We start from the raw sequence: 13809 nt of genomic DNA, 5'->3' as shown, positions 1-13809 counted from the left end.
CTTCATTTTCTCTCTCTTTGCCTGAGCCACAGCGGTAGGAGAGGAAAGAGCGAGGGACAGAGAGAAAGTGAGGAGAGAGAGAGAGCGCGAGAGAGAGAGAGAGAGCAACGTGAAAATCTCGTCAGGAAGAGAGGCAGAGAAGGAGAGAGAGAGATCCAACAATCTTTAAACTAGTGGCGTTTTTTTCCAGATGCTGTTAAATTGCAGTGCCAAAGTAAGGTGAGTGGTGGGTGTGTGAATCTGTGTGTCTTAATGCTTATCCGTGTTGCATATAGCTAAGCCTCAGACGTGGGAGGGAAAGGAACAGACTCGTTGATGGTGAGAATGAACAGAGGAATCTGGCTATCCTATCTGATCAATGGGCATTTGTTTCCAATATTCAACTGTTTCGAGCCGATGTCACGACGAAAGCACGCGCATAACGCTTGGCAAGCATTTCAGCAGCTTCTTTTCGTTTCCATGTAGGTTCTATTTCTGTTGACTTTCTAATCCCAGTTTGTTCCATAATTCGGGTTTGCCAGTTCTTTGAGATACAACAGACATTTTGTCTATTTATTTATTTATAATTTCATTGTGTTTTCCTTATAGACTATCGTTTCCATAATTTAACCTTTATTCATACAGTTACCCTGTGCTAACAGCTTGTGGTTTGGTCTAGGTGCAGGGTTTGGTTGCGTTATGCTGTGTGGATGTGTTCGGCTCATTCCTATGCATATCTTCCTGTCTCTCCTTCTCTCCTTCTCTCCATCTCTCAACAGCCCGTAACGGAAGGCACACGGGATATCTCTCCTCCCCCGCTACACGGGCACCACACACGCAGGCGATGTGAAGTTGGATCCCATTAAACTGAGTAGGTAACCCGGGATATAACAGCTGATACCCAGGAATATAACCCTTTACCACCGGCTGTGGGACGTGGAAATGCTAAACGACCGGAAAGAGTCACGTTCGAATTATCTCTCTTTTTAGTGTTTTTCGGATTTTGTTTGATTTCAGCACCACCGGTTTAATGGACAGCGGCTGCAGGAGCTTTGTGTGTTTTCCATGGAATTTCAGCACCACGGATAGCGCATAGATTTGTGATACAAGCCAAATGGTGGAGGCAGAGCACTGGGAACATACAAAGTGCGCTATTCATTGCAGTGTGTCTGTGTTTGTTTGTGTGTGTGTGTGTGTGTGTGTGTGTGTGTGTGTGTGTGTGTGTGTGTGTGTGTGTGTGTTTGTGTGTGTGTGTGTGTGCATTTTTAACACGAACGGAGGTGATGGTAAGGGAATCGTTTCATAAGTAACGTGTCCTAAAAAATGACAAGTTTTTCCTTTTTTGTCATTTTCTTTTACAATGACCATAAGGATGGGGGGCTAAGGGAATTCACGTGTGGGGAGACAAAAAATCTGCACAGGCAGGTGGGCTGCGCCGGAGACGAGAGCAGCGCCTCTCAGAGTTACTTTATATTTTTCTCTCTAACCCTTGAGCGGCTGATGTCATCTCCGTTCATCTAGTTGCTTTCATACAAAATATGATATTATATTTACATATGGAGGTTAGGCTAAACATATCTTATTTTGGTAGGCTATGAACAATTTGCGATCAATTTGTTCTCAAACATTTAACCCGGCAGATGCCCCGAAGACAACGATATATGGAATCTATTGACACTTCGATTTGTATACCCATATAACAAATAGCATGCTAGATGTATTTCCTAAGGTTGTTTTGATTAGAAAGGGTTCGGGTGCTAATCTGACAAACACCGCATATTGCCCAAATGTCCTCTTGTTCTCTCTGGTCCGTGCCTTGAGCCCTGATGACAGCTTTGTCCCTGTCCCTCGGTTAACGGGGGTATAGCTCACGCTATGGTGTGATTAATCTGCCGAAACCACACCGTCATTAATTTTCACAACAACACAGCGAACTCCGGTGTCTGATTCACCGGGAGAGGTTTGCTATGTTATGTATAAATACAGAGAGATCACCTCTCCTCTCCTCTCCACCCTTCACGCCCCCCTGCTGTTGCCTTCCTTCATTTATTCATTGAGATAAGCATCTCAGAGTTTGATTTATGGCAACCTTAGGCTAGTGGTAGATCCTCATACTGGGAAATATGGTTAAATTAAACAAGGGTCTAATAGGAGAGATGTATAATTGTTTTAGGTTGGTGTGTAATGAGCTAAATAGTCAGTGGGCTACATTGATACACCAATGTCATTGTATTCAATCATTTCCATGTGCACCTTCCATGAGACAGCAATACTAACTGGATCTCTCTCTCTCTCTCTCTCTCTCTCTCTCTCTCTCTCTCTCTCTCTCTCTCTCTCTCTCTCTCTCTCTCTCTCTCTCTCTCTCTCTCTCTCTCTCTCTCTCTCTCTCTCTCTCTCTCTCTCTCTCTCTCTCTCTCTTTGTGTGTGTGCCCCTTCTCCCTGTCCCTCCCTCTCTCTTCTCTATGGTTGCAGTGCTGTGAAGTGGCTTGCCATAGCCGTGACTTCCCCAGGTCTCAGTGAGGATGCTGTGGGTTACCTTGCTGAGCACCATAGCCTTAGGATGGACAACCCCGATCCCACTGCTGGAGGACTCGGAGGAGATCGACGAGCCCTGCTTTGAGCCCTGCTACTGCCAAGTCAAAGAGGGCATCTTTCACGTCCACTGCGACAGCAAAGGATTTACAAACGTCAGTCAGATCTCCCAGACATGGACGCGGCCCTTCAAACTCAACCTGCAAAGGAACTCTATGAGGAAGCTGTACTTCAACAGTTTTCTTCACCTCAACAATGCTGTGTCCATTAATCTGGGGAATAATGCACTACAGGACATCCACGCTGGAGCGTTTAACGGATTGGGAATTCTGAAACGGCTGTTCCTGCATGAGAACAAACTAGAGGTTTTCCGGAATGACACCTTCCTGGGTCTGGAAAGCTTGGAATACCTGCAGGCGGACTATAACGTCATCAAGAGAATAGAGAGCGGAGCCTTCAGGCACCTCCACAAACTAAGAGTGCTCATCCTAAATGACAATCTGATACCAGTCCTGCCCAGCTACCTTTTCAGGTCGGTGTCACTAACACACCTGGACCTGAGGGGAAACCGGTTAAAGACTTTACCATATAAGGGCATGTTGGAATATGTGGGGCGGAGCCTGATGGAGATACAGCTTGAGGAGAATCCATGGATCTGTGAATGCGATATAGTTCAGCTAAAAACATGGTTAGAACGTGTTCCCTACACCGCACTGGTCGGAGAGATCACCTGTGAGTACCCCTTCCACTTGCACGGGAAAGATTTACGTGAGATAAAACGCAGTGAGCTCTGTCCGTTACTTTCAGATGTGGAAATTGAGGCCAAACTGGGAATCCCCCGGTCTCCGTTCAACAACGAGAACACGTGGCCAACGAAACCGTCCTCCATGCTGTCGTCGTTCCACAACACAGCGTCGTCTGTGGAGTACAAAGAGAGACATGTCAAACCCACCAAACGGCCCAGGCCCACCAAAAACCCTCCAACCCCTCGTAGTCTCTACCCCGGCCTGAACCAGCCCCCCATAGCTGGATACCAGACCCGTCCCCCCATCCCTATCATCTGTCCCTCTGGATGTTCCTGCAACCTCCATATCAACGACCTGGGGCTAACGGTCAACTGTAAAGAGAAGGGCGTTCATAATATCTCAGAGCTGCTGCCCAGGCCCCTCAATGCCAAGAAACTTTATCTGAGCGGAAATCTGATACAGAAAATCTACCGGTCTGATTTCTGGAACTTTTCCAGTTTGGATTTACTACACTTGGGGAATAACCGGATATCGTACGTCCAGGAAGGGGCATTTATCAACCTTCCCAACCTGAAGAGTTTGTATCTGAATGGGAACGACATTGAGAGGCTAACTCCCGGTATGTTCCGGGGCTTACAGACGTTGAGTTATCTTTATTTTGAGTATAACGTGATTCGTGAGATCCAGCCGGCGTCATTCTCTCTCATGCCCAGCCTTCAGCTTGTTTTCCTCAACGACAACCTCCTCCGCACTCTCCCGACCGACGCCTTTGCAGGCACCAGCCTAGCGCGACTCAACCTCCGAAATAACTACTTCCTGTACCTGCCTGTGCGTGGCGTTCTAGAACACCTGCATTCCATTGTCCAGGTGGACCTTCATCAGAACCCCTGGGATTGCTCCTGTGACATCATCCCCCTCAAAACCTGGATGGAGAAGCTTTCCTCTGTCATCATGGTTAGTGATGTCATCTGTAAGACCCCTGATTTTGCCTTTGGGAAGGATCTGAGGTCGCTGGATGCTGAAGTCATCTGTCCAGAGCTGAAGTACTCGTCCGGACCCTCTCCAGCTCTCCTCCCCTCTGATGACATGATCACCGGTAGCTCTGGTCTGGTGGAGGCTGGGGGGAGGGGGCCGGTGCCTCTATCAGTCCTCATCCTCAGTCTTCTCGTTCTGTTCATCTCAGCGGTTTTCGTGGCGGCGGGCCTCTTCGCCTTCGTCCTGCGGAGACGGAAGAAGCTGCCCTTCCGTAAACGCTCTGAGGTGGATCTGACGGGAATCCAGATGCAGTGCAGGATATTCGAGGATCCACCGAGACAGACCAGCAGTGGAAGCATGGGCTCACTGGAAAAGCCAACCAGCGGACACACACATACCCACAATCACGGTCATGTCTATGATTACATTCCTCACCCTGTGACGCAGATGTGCAACAACCCCATTTACAAGCCCCGGGAGGGAGAGGTAGGGGAGGGTGAGGGGGGACAGTTTGCAGAAACAAAAGAGAACCACAGTAATTACCGAACCCTCTTAGAGAAGGAGAGGGAGTGGACCCTAGCCTTGTCTAACTCACAGCTCAACACTATTGTCACGGTAAACCACAATACAGGGGATATATCGAGTTTTCACGAGAACAGCGGGCTGTGTCCCACCGTGATTGACAGCCAGAGACCCACGCCGACTGTCGGCTTCGTAGACTGTCTGTATGGAACGGTGCCGAAACTAAAGGACATGCACGTAGCACATGCACACCCGCCCGGTATGCAATACCCGGACTTACAACAGGACGCATGTCTCAAGGAGACTTTGCTGTTCACGGCAGGGAAAGGCTGCTTCCCTGACCCCTCCCAAAGCGATTACCTCGAGTTAAGGGCCAAACTCCAAACCAAGCCGGATTACCTCGAAGTACTGGAGAAATCATATCGGTTCTAACACACGGAGTTTAGCATAAGCTACACATAAACACACACTCTCCCTTTTCCATACTCCAAACGGAACAAAATCACGGAATAAAAAACGAAACAAAAAAGCAGCATGATATTAAAATGAAATGTTATATAACAAAAACATTTCCCCCAAAATCGCTTTGGAGGAAAGGCCATTCTCAGATATTCAATGAAGTGCCTTTTTTCAGAGTAGCCAGCAATGTTATCAACCCTTATTTTTATATGGAACAGATTGGTCTATATGCCGAGGAGAGTGAGAGAACAAGAAAGAGGAGAGAGACCGGGAAAATCACAACATCCGAAAATATATCCCATCAAACTGAGCCCTTCATGCGCTCTCAAATGGTGGAGTGGAGTAACCCTGTGCGGGAGAGGAGCTGGAGCAGGATGTCTCCGCTGGGCTCGTGTTTCTGTCTCTCTATCTTTCAGGTGGATATATGAACGCCCGGGTGCCGTGCACATTAAGTTTGTAGGAAATAAATACAAAATAAAATAAATAAATTGCAGTTTGCTGCATGCACTCGCTCTATTGCAGTGGTGAGGGATTTGCTCAGAACTACCACTCACGTATTAATAGAGATACTCTAACACATTACGGTTCAGTGTTCTATTTCATTTTATATATTATTATCATTATTGTTATTAAAGAGGACTACTATCAATATCTGGGGGAAATTCTCAAGGATGTGCTCGCCCAAGGATGAAAATAACATTTGTGAATATATTATATGATGACGCTCAAGGTTTTCTGGAAATCCACGCACTTTCTTAAGAACCATCGGATTATTTCATCGACACTAACGGCTTTGTAGGAGGCACTTTTAATGTTTTCTCTCTTACAAAGATTTGAAGAAAATATGTGCATATATTTATTCTGTAATTTCAGTGAACATTTTATTGTAAAGGTAATGTTAAATCAATGTATAGTGAATATGCGTCTGGTATAGCCTTCTTATCAAAAACAAACTCTTAAATCAAATGAAAGGGGTGCTACCACGGAACGTTTGTGAAGAACGTAGAGGTAATGTGTTTGGTATGGCTCTATACTGTGCTGTGTCTGTGCATTGCAGAATGATACATTGAAATCTCTAGTGATTTGATTACATTTTTTTGTTGTGCTGCTGTGGGCAAGGAAATGGGAATTTGCTGCTACTGTGCAATGGTAGCCTACTGGAGGTAGGCTAGAGTCGGGAAGGCGTGCAACTTCGATAGTAGCTGGCGATACAAAAAAAAAAAAAAAAAAGAAGAGAGAAAGAGAGGAACACAGCTTTGGGAGATGCAGAATTGAAAATGTGCCAATGAATGAATCAAGTTTTGTCCGATGGGTAATCTAAATATACCATTGTGTTCTCATTTACTTCTTACTGTTTTCACATGAAAGTTCAACGAATTATCTAGAAAAGGCCGCGAGTCTGAACGAGATATATACTCTCCAGTACGCACTTGAAGCTCATTCGCTGCAGATTTACAATACAAATGTTGTCCACACGAGGGAAACAGAGGGACGCTCAGATTGCCAGGTTAACTATACTGCTGGTCTGTTCGACACCATCGCCAGACTGTTCTCTAATAATTAGATGGCAATACATTGAATCCATGACCAGATGAAGCACTAGGCCTGCACATTATTCAATATAGTCTGATATATTTTGTCAAATTTAAATACAGTAATCATCAAGATAACATTACGTTTGCTTTGTACTATTAATGAGATCAGTAGGATTGGAGAGTTTATATTAATCCTGTGCAGATAATATAATGGTTATTGTTATATAAAGGATATTCTATATCGATCATGTATTTGTGAATGGCCTTAAAGAGGAAGAGCACACGTCACAGGGAAATGGGTTTCAAGCAATGTCCTTCAACTCAAACCAATTGATAATTTGACATTCCACCTCATTTAAAAGCCCAGTGCAATCAAAAGCAAGATTTTCACGTGTTTTATATATATTTCCACTCTATGAGGTTGGAATAATACTGTAAAATTATGAAAATTATGAAAATTATGATCATGCCCTTTTAGTGTAAGAGCTGTTTGAAAAGACCTGCCTGAAATGTCAGCCTGCTGTGGTGGGATGGAGTTTTGGCCTGCCTGGTGACATCAAATTAGTTAATAGACCAATAAGAAAGAGGGTTCCAAACCTCTCTGCCAATAACAGTTAGTTTTCTGTTTTCCCCTCCCCACTCAGACCACTCCCAGACAGTCCTAGCAAAATTCTTGCTTCATAAATTGTTCTTTACTTTGAAGCTATTTTTGTTTCTTATCAACCATTTTAATTGAAAACTTAATTGTTACCCAGAAATGATTTGATATTGAGATAAAAATGGCTGCATTGGACCTTTAAGATGTTACTTGTTGGTTGGGACGGAGTCAGAAAAGGAGGTAATTGAGTCAGATAAGGAGATAGGTAGAGTGATTTTGAAGCGATATTAATGTTGAAAAGAAGCTCATTTTCATCGTTAATCCACATGTTTTACTGAGTTGATTAGCGATTTCTTAGTTATCAGAAGTACAAGACTTTAACCACTTCTATAAACGACATGTTTATATCATAGTCATTGTCTCCCTCCATTTGACAATCTCTCCCTCTCACACACTCACACACACACTCACACACTCACACACGCACGCACACACACACGCACACACACACACCCCGGGATATATTGTGGTCCTCTGTAGCTCAATTGGTAGAGTATGGCGCTTGTAACGCCAGGGTAGTGGGTTTGATCCCCGGGACCACCCATACGTAAAAATGTATGCACACATGACTGTAAGTCGCTTTGGATGAAAGCGTCTGCTAAATGGCATGTTATACAGCTGGCACCCAGGAATATAAACCTTTACCACCGGCCGTGTGACGTGGAAATACACACACACACAACACAGACACACCAAATGAGTGTACACATTGAGCAGGCCTTCATTATTAGAACTGTAGCATCACTTTAGGCCAAGGTCTAGAATATTTAGTTTGTCTACCCCCCCCTACCCCCCCCCCCCCACACACACACACACACACCCTAGTCCCCAACCTTACCCCCCTACTCCTCTCTGACCACCCTAGTCCCCAACCTAACCACCCTACTCCTCTCTGACCACCCTAGTCCCCAACCTAACCACCCTACTCCTCTCTGACCACCCTAGTCCCCAACCTAACCACCCTACTCCTCTCTGACCACCCTAGTCCCCAACCTAACCCCCCTACTCCTCTCTGACCACCCTAGTCTCCAACCTAACCCCCCTAACTCCTCTCTGACCACCCTAGTCCCCAACCTAACCCCCTAACTCCTCTCTGACCACCCCAGCCTCCAACCTACCCCCCCTACTCCTCTCTGACCACCCTAGCCCCCAACCTAACCCCCTTACTCCTCTCTGACCACCCTAGTCCCCAATATAACCCCCTAATTCCTCTCTGACCACCCAGCCCCCAACCTAACCCCCTAAATCCTCTCTGACCACCCTAGTCCCCAACCTAACCCCCTAAATCCTCTCTGACCACCCTAGTCCCCAACCTAACCCCCCAACTCCTCTCTGACCACCCCAGCCCCCAACCTAACCCCCTACAACTCTCTGACCACCCTAGTCCCCAACCTAACCCCCTAAATCCTCTCTGACCACCCTAGTCCCCAACCTAACCCCCCAACTCCTCTCTGACCACCCAGCCCCCAACCTAACCCCCCTAATCCTCTCTGACCACCCTAGTCCCCAACCTAACCCCCTAAATCCTCTCTGACCACCCTAGTCCCCAACCTAACCCCCCAACTCCTCTCTGACCACCCCAGCCCCCAACCTAACCCCCTACAACTCTCTGACCACCCTAGTCCCCAACCTAACCCCCTAAATCCTCTCTGACCACCCTAGTCCCCAACCTAACCCCCCAACTCCTCTCTGACCACCCAGCCCCCAACCTAACCCCCCTAATCCTCTCTGACCACCCTAGTCCCCAACCTAACCCCCTAAATCCTCTCTGACCACCCTAGTCCCCAACCTAACCCCCCAACTCCTCTCTGACCACCCCAGCCCCCAACCTAACCCCCTACAACTCTCTGACCACCCTAGTCCCCAACCTAACCCCCTAAATCCTCTCTGACCACCCTAGTCCCCAACCTAACCCCCCAACTCCTCTCTGACCACCCCAGCCCCCAACCTAACCCCCATACAACTCTCTGACCACCCTAGTCCCCAACCTAACCCCCCTACTCCTCTCTGACCACCCTAGTCCCCGACCTAACCCCCCTACTCCTCTCTGACCACCCTAGTCCCCAACCTAACCACCCTACTCCTCTCTGACCAACCTAGTCCCCAACCTAACCCCCAACTCCTCTCTGACCACCCCAGCCCCCAACCTAAACCCCCTACTCCTCTCTGACCACCCTAGCCCCCAACCTAACCCCCCTACTCCTCTCTGACCACCCTAGTCCCCAACCTAACCCCCTAACTCCTCTCTGACCACCCCAGCCCCCAACCTAACCACCCTACTCCTCTCTGACCACCCCAGCCCCCAATCTAACCCCCCTACTTCTCTCTGACCACCCGAGCCCCCAACCTAACCCCTCTACTTCTCTCTGACCACCCTAGTCCCCAACCTAACCCCCTAACTCCTCTCTGACCACCCCAGCCCCCAACCTAACCCCCAAACTCCTCTCTGACTACCCTAGCCCCCAACCTAACCCCCCTACTCCTCTCTGACCACCCTAGTCCCCAACCTAACCCCCTAACTCCTCTCTGACCACCCCAGCCCCCAACCTAACCCCCCTACTCCTCTCTGACCACCCTAGCCCCAACCTCCTAACTCCTCTCTGACCACCCTAGTCCCCAACCTCCTAACTCCTAACTCCTCTCTGACCACCCTAGTCCCCAACCTAACCCCCTAACTCCTCTCTGACCAGCCCAGCCCCCAACCTAACCCCCTAACTCCCCTCTGACCACCCTAGCCCCCAACCTAACCCCCCTACTCCCCTCTGACCACCCTAGCCCCCAACCTCCTAACTTCTCTCTGACCACCCTAGTACCCAACCTAACTCCCCAACTCCTCTCTGACCACCCCAGCCCCCAACCTAACCCCCCTACTCCTCTCTGATCACCCCAGCCCCCAACCTAACCCCCCTAACTCCTCTCTGACCACCCCAGCCCACAACCTAACCCCCCTAACTCCTCTCTGACCACCCCAGCCCCCAACCTAACCCCCTAACTCCTCTCTGACCAGAGGGATATGGGCTACTGATTGAGGTCAGCAATTTTCTGCATGCACTTTGTTTGATGAAAACAAACCTGCATTTTTTTTTTTTTTAAATGAGAAAAATAGTTTCATAATGATTCATCTTTACATTTCTGTGATTCAATAGGGTGACACAGCCCACTATTTTGATTAATGTTTTTGGGGCTTAATTTATTCTCTGTTTGGTTCAGACCACAAATGCGCTTGTTGATTATGTTGTAATAAATCCTATTGCTATCCTACTCATATCTCATATCTTTTGTAAAGCCATGCTCCCTACTCATTGGGAAACTACATCTGGGCTTTAGGAGGAAAATTGTTCATCATATGACTTTGTAAAGAAGGTAAAGTGCTTGTTTTGCTTTTCTCTAATGCTCCCTTGTGTAAAATACCTTTCGCTTAGCAACAACTGTGTGTATTGTTTAGAACAACCTTTACTTCACCAGGGCGTCTGTAAAGACCTGAGCCTCTTCTCAGAGAGACACGGCAAGACAGGAGAAAAGCATAACAACTAGAGTTCTACCCACCACCTCACTCTACGTGTTGCTGCTGTAACTCACAGAATGGTCTTCAAACACAATATCCAGTCATGCAACCTGTGTGGTCAACCTGTGTTCTGAGTGGCTGAGCTGCTTTTGAGGGAAAGGGGGCTGTGGTGAAGGGATTTTATTGTTCCCTATTGATGACTGTCTGTCCTCCAATAACACATGTATCCAAATCCATCCCAAGGTAGATATGTAAAGATATTGATGATGTCCCCTACTTGATTGACACAAAATGTCTGCCTTGGCTCAGTTGCATTGATGCTGTAGAGAATCAGAGCGGTGGTATTGTAACATTCTGTAACAACCAGCCTTCCTCCATATCTGGATCATTGGGGGAAACAAAGCAAAGATATAGCCTTTATAGTATTTTGCTAGTTCTGTTTCTGCACTTGATACATTATCGATGCATTATCCTGCTTGGCTGGATGGATAGTTTGATTGACTTATTGTTAATTGATTGATTGATTTTGAGCTGGTCTTGTCTGAGTCTGTACTAGTCTGTGTTGTTCTGCTGCATGATGATGTGTGTGTCACATGTGTGTGTGTGTTTCTATGTTTGTGTAGCTACACTACATGGACAAAAGTATGTGGACTCCACTTTAAATTGATGGATTTGGCTATTTCAGCCACACCCGTTACTGACAGCTGTATAAAATTGAGCACATAGCAATGCAATTTCCATAGACAAACACTGGCAGTAGAATGGCCTTACTGAAGAGCTCAGAGACATTCAAATTGGCACCGTCATAGGATGCCACCTTTCCAACAAGTCAGTTCCTCACATTTCTGCCCTGCTAGAGCTGCCCCGGTCGACTGTACGTGTTGTTATTGGGAAGTGGAAACGTCTAGGAGCAACAACAGCTCGGCTGCGAAGTCGTAGGCCACACAAGCTCACAGAACGGGACTGGCGAGTGCTGAAGCGCGTAGCGCATAAAAATTGTCTGTCCTCGGTTGCAACACTCACTACCGAGTTCCAAACTGCCTCTGGAAGCAACGTCAGCACAAGAACTTCGTTGGGAGCTTCATGAATGGGTTTCCATGGCCGAGTAGCCACACACAAGCCTAAGATCCCCATGTGCCATGTCAAGCGTCGGCAAGAGTGGTATAAAGCTCGCCGCCATTGGACTCTGGAGCTGTGGAAAAACATTATCTGGAGTGATGAAACATGCTTCACCATCTGGCAGTCCAACAGACAAATCTGGGTTTTCCAGGCGAACCCTACCTGCCAACTGTAAAGTTTGGTGGAGGAGGAATAATGATCTGGGGCTGTTTTTCATGGCTTGGGCTAGGCCCGTTAGATCCAGTGAAGGTAAATCTTAATGCTACAGCATACAATTACATTCTAGACCATTCGGTGCTTCTAAGTTTGTGGCAACAGTTTGGGGAAGGCCCTTTCCTGTTTCAGCATGACAATGCCCTCGTGCACAAAGCGAGGTCCATACAGAAATGGTTTGTCGAGATTGGTGTGGAAGAACTTGACTGGCCTGCACAGAGCCCTGACCTCAACCCCATTGAACACCTTTGGAATGAATTGACTTTGGAAGGACTGTGAGCCAGGCCTAATCACCCAAAACATCAGTGCCTGACCTCAACAATGCTCTTGTGGCTGAATGGAAGCAAGTCCACCCAGCAGTGTTCCAACGTCTAGTGGAAAGCCTTCCCAGAAGAGTAGAGGCTATTATAGCAGCAAAAGGGGGACCAACTCCATATTAATGCCCATGATTTTAGAATGAAATGTTCGACGAGCAGGTGTCCACATACCTTTGGTCACGTAGTATATGTTTTGAGGCAGTTTATGCACACTCAGGCTTTCCTGTGCTCTGAAAGTGTGTGTTTGTTCCTGGGCCTTTCAAAACCCTTAATTAGCACAGACACGATAAGAGACACCGCTAGGGAACGAGGGAGGGAGGGAGGGAGGGAGGGAGGGAGGGAGGGAGAGAGATGAGGATGAAGGAGAGAGAGGAAGAAGAGAGAGGGAAAGAGAGGAGAAAACAGGCTTAGACAGGGATGTCGCCACACTGAGTCTTCAGCAGAGGATTGTCGAGGGTCTGCCACATGGAGAAAGAAGGATTCTGTCTTCCTTTTGTTCCTGAAAGAGGATGTAATTGTCAAATTAACACAGTTGAGAGGTCAAAGCAGAGGATGGGAGAGGTGGGGGGGGAGAAACAGATGGCCCCTAGGCATTTCAGCACAGGCAAAACACACACACACACACACACACACACACACACACACAGCACACACACACACACACACACACACACACACACACACACACACACACACACACACACACACACGCACACACACACACACATGCACATGCACACACACACACACACACACACACACACACACACACACACACACACACACACACACACACACACACACGCACACACACACACACAGATGCTCTCTGTTTGTCTGTGGTGAGGTGTGTGTGTGTGTTTCTTGTGTGTGTGTGTGTGTGTGTGTGTGTGTGTGTGTGTGTGTGTGTGTGTGTGCGTGTGTGAATGTAGATACCTTGTTTCAGTATGGACAGTTTCTGTGGCTTAGTGAGGGCAGAGAGTGTGTGGGAGCTCTCCAAGGTGCTGACATGGCGAAGGAGTAATGAGACATTGAATCACTGAATCACTGCCTCCGCAGCTGAACTGAATAACAGAAGGAGTACTGTGTGTCTGTACGTGTCAATGTACTGTGTGTGTGTGTGTGTGTGTGTGTGTGTGTGTATGTTGCCTATGTTTACATTTACATTTGAGTAATTTAGCAGACGCTCTTATCCAGAGTGACTTACAGTTAGTGAGTGCATACATTTTTCATACTGGCCCCCCGTGGG

At 47.4% G+C, this 13809-nt stretch overlaps 1 protein-coding gene across 1 annotated transcript; it reads left to right on the top strand.

Moving 5' to 3' along the window:
• Positions 1–2495: 2495 nt before the first annotated feature.
• LOC311125381 (SLIT and NTRK-like protein 3) lies at positions 2496–5186 on the top strand (the record flags this gene model as incomplete). The annotated part of the gene is made up of 1 exon (XM_084199428.1): positions 2496–5186. Exon 1 carries the CDS (start codon positions 2502–2504, stop codon positions 5184–5186), a length of 2685 nt encoding a protein of 894 aa, XP_084055554.1. The 5' UTR covers positions 2496–2501.
• Positions 5187–13809: the final 8623 nt, after the last annotated feature.

Source organism: Coregonus lavaretus (genome assembly GCF_964263955.1).
Source record: "Coregonus lavaretus genome assembly, contig: HAP1_SCAFFOLD_9579, whole genome shotgun sequence".
Taxonomy (NCBI): Eukaryota; Metazoa; Chordata; class Actinopteri; order Salmoniformes; family Salmonidae; genus Coregonus; species Coregonus lavaretus.
The sequence above is the reverse complement of the archived record's forward strand: the minus strand, read 5'-3'. Positions and strand labels throughout refer to the sequence as shown.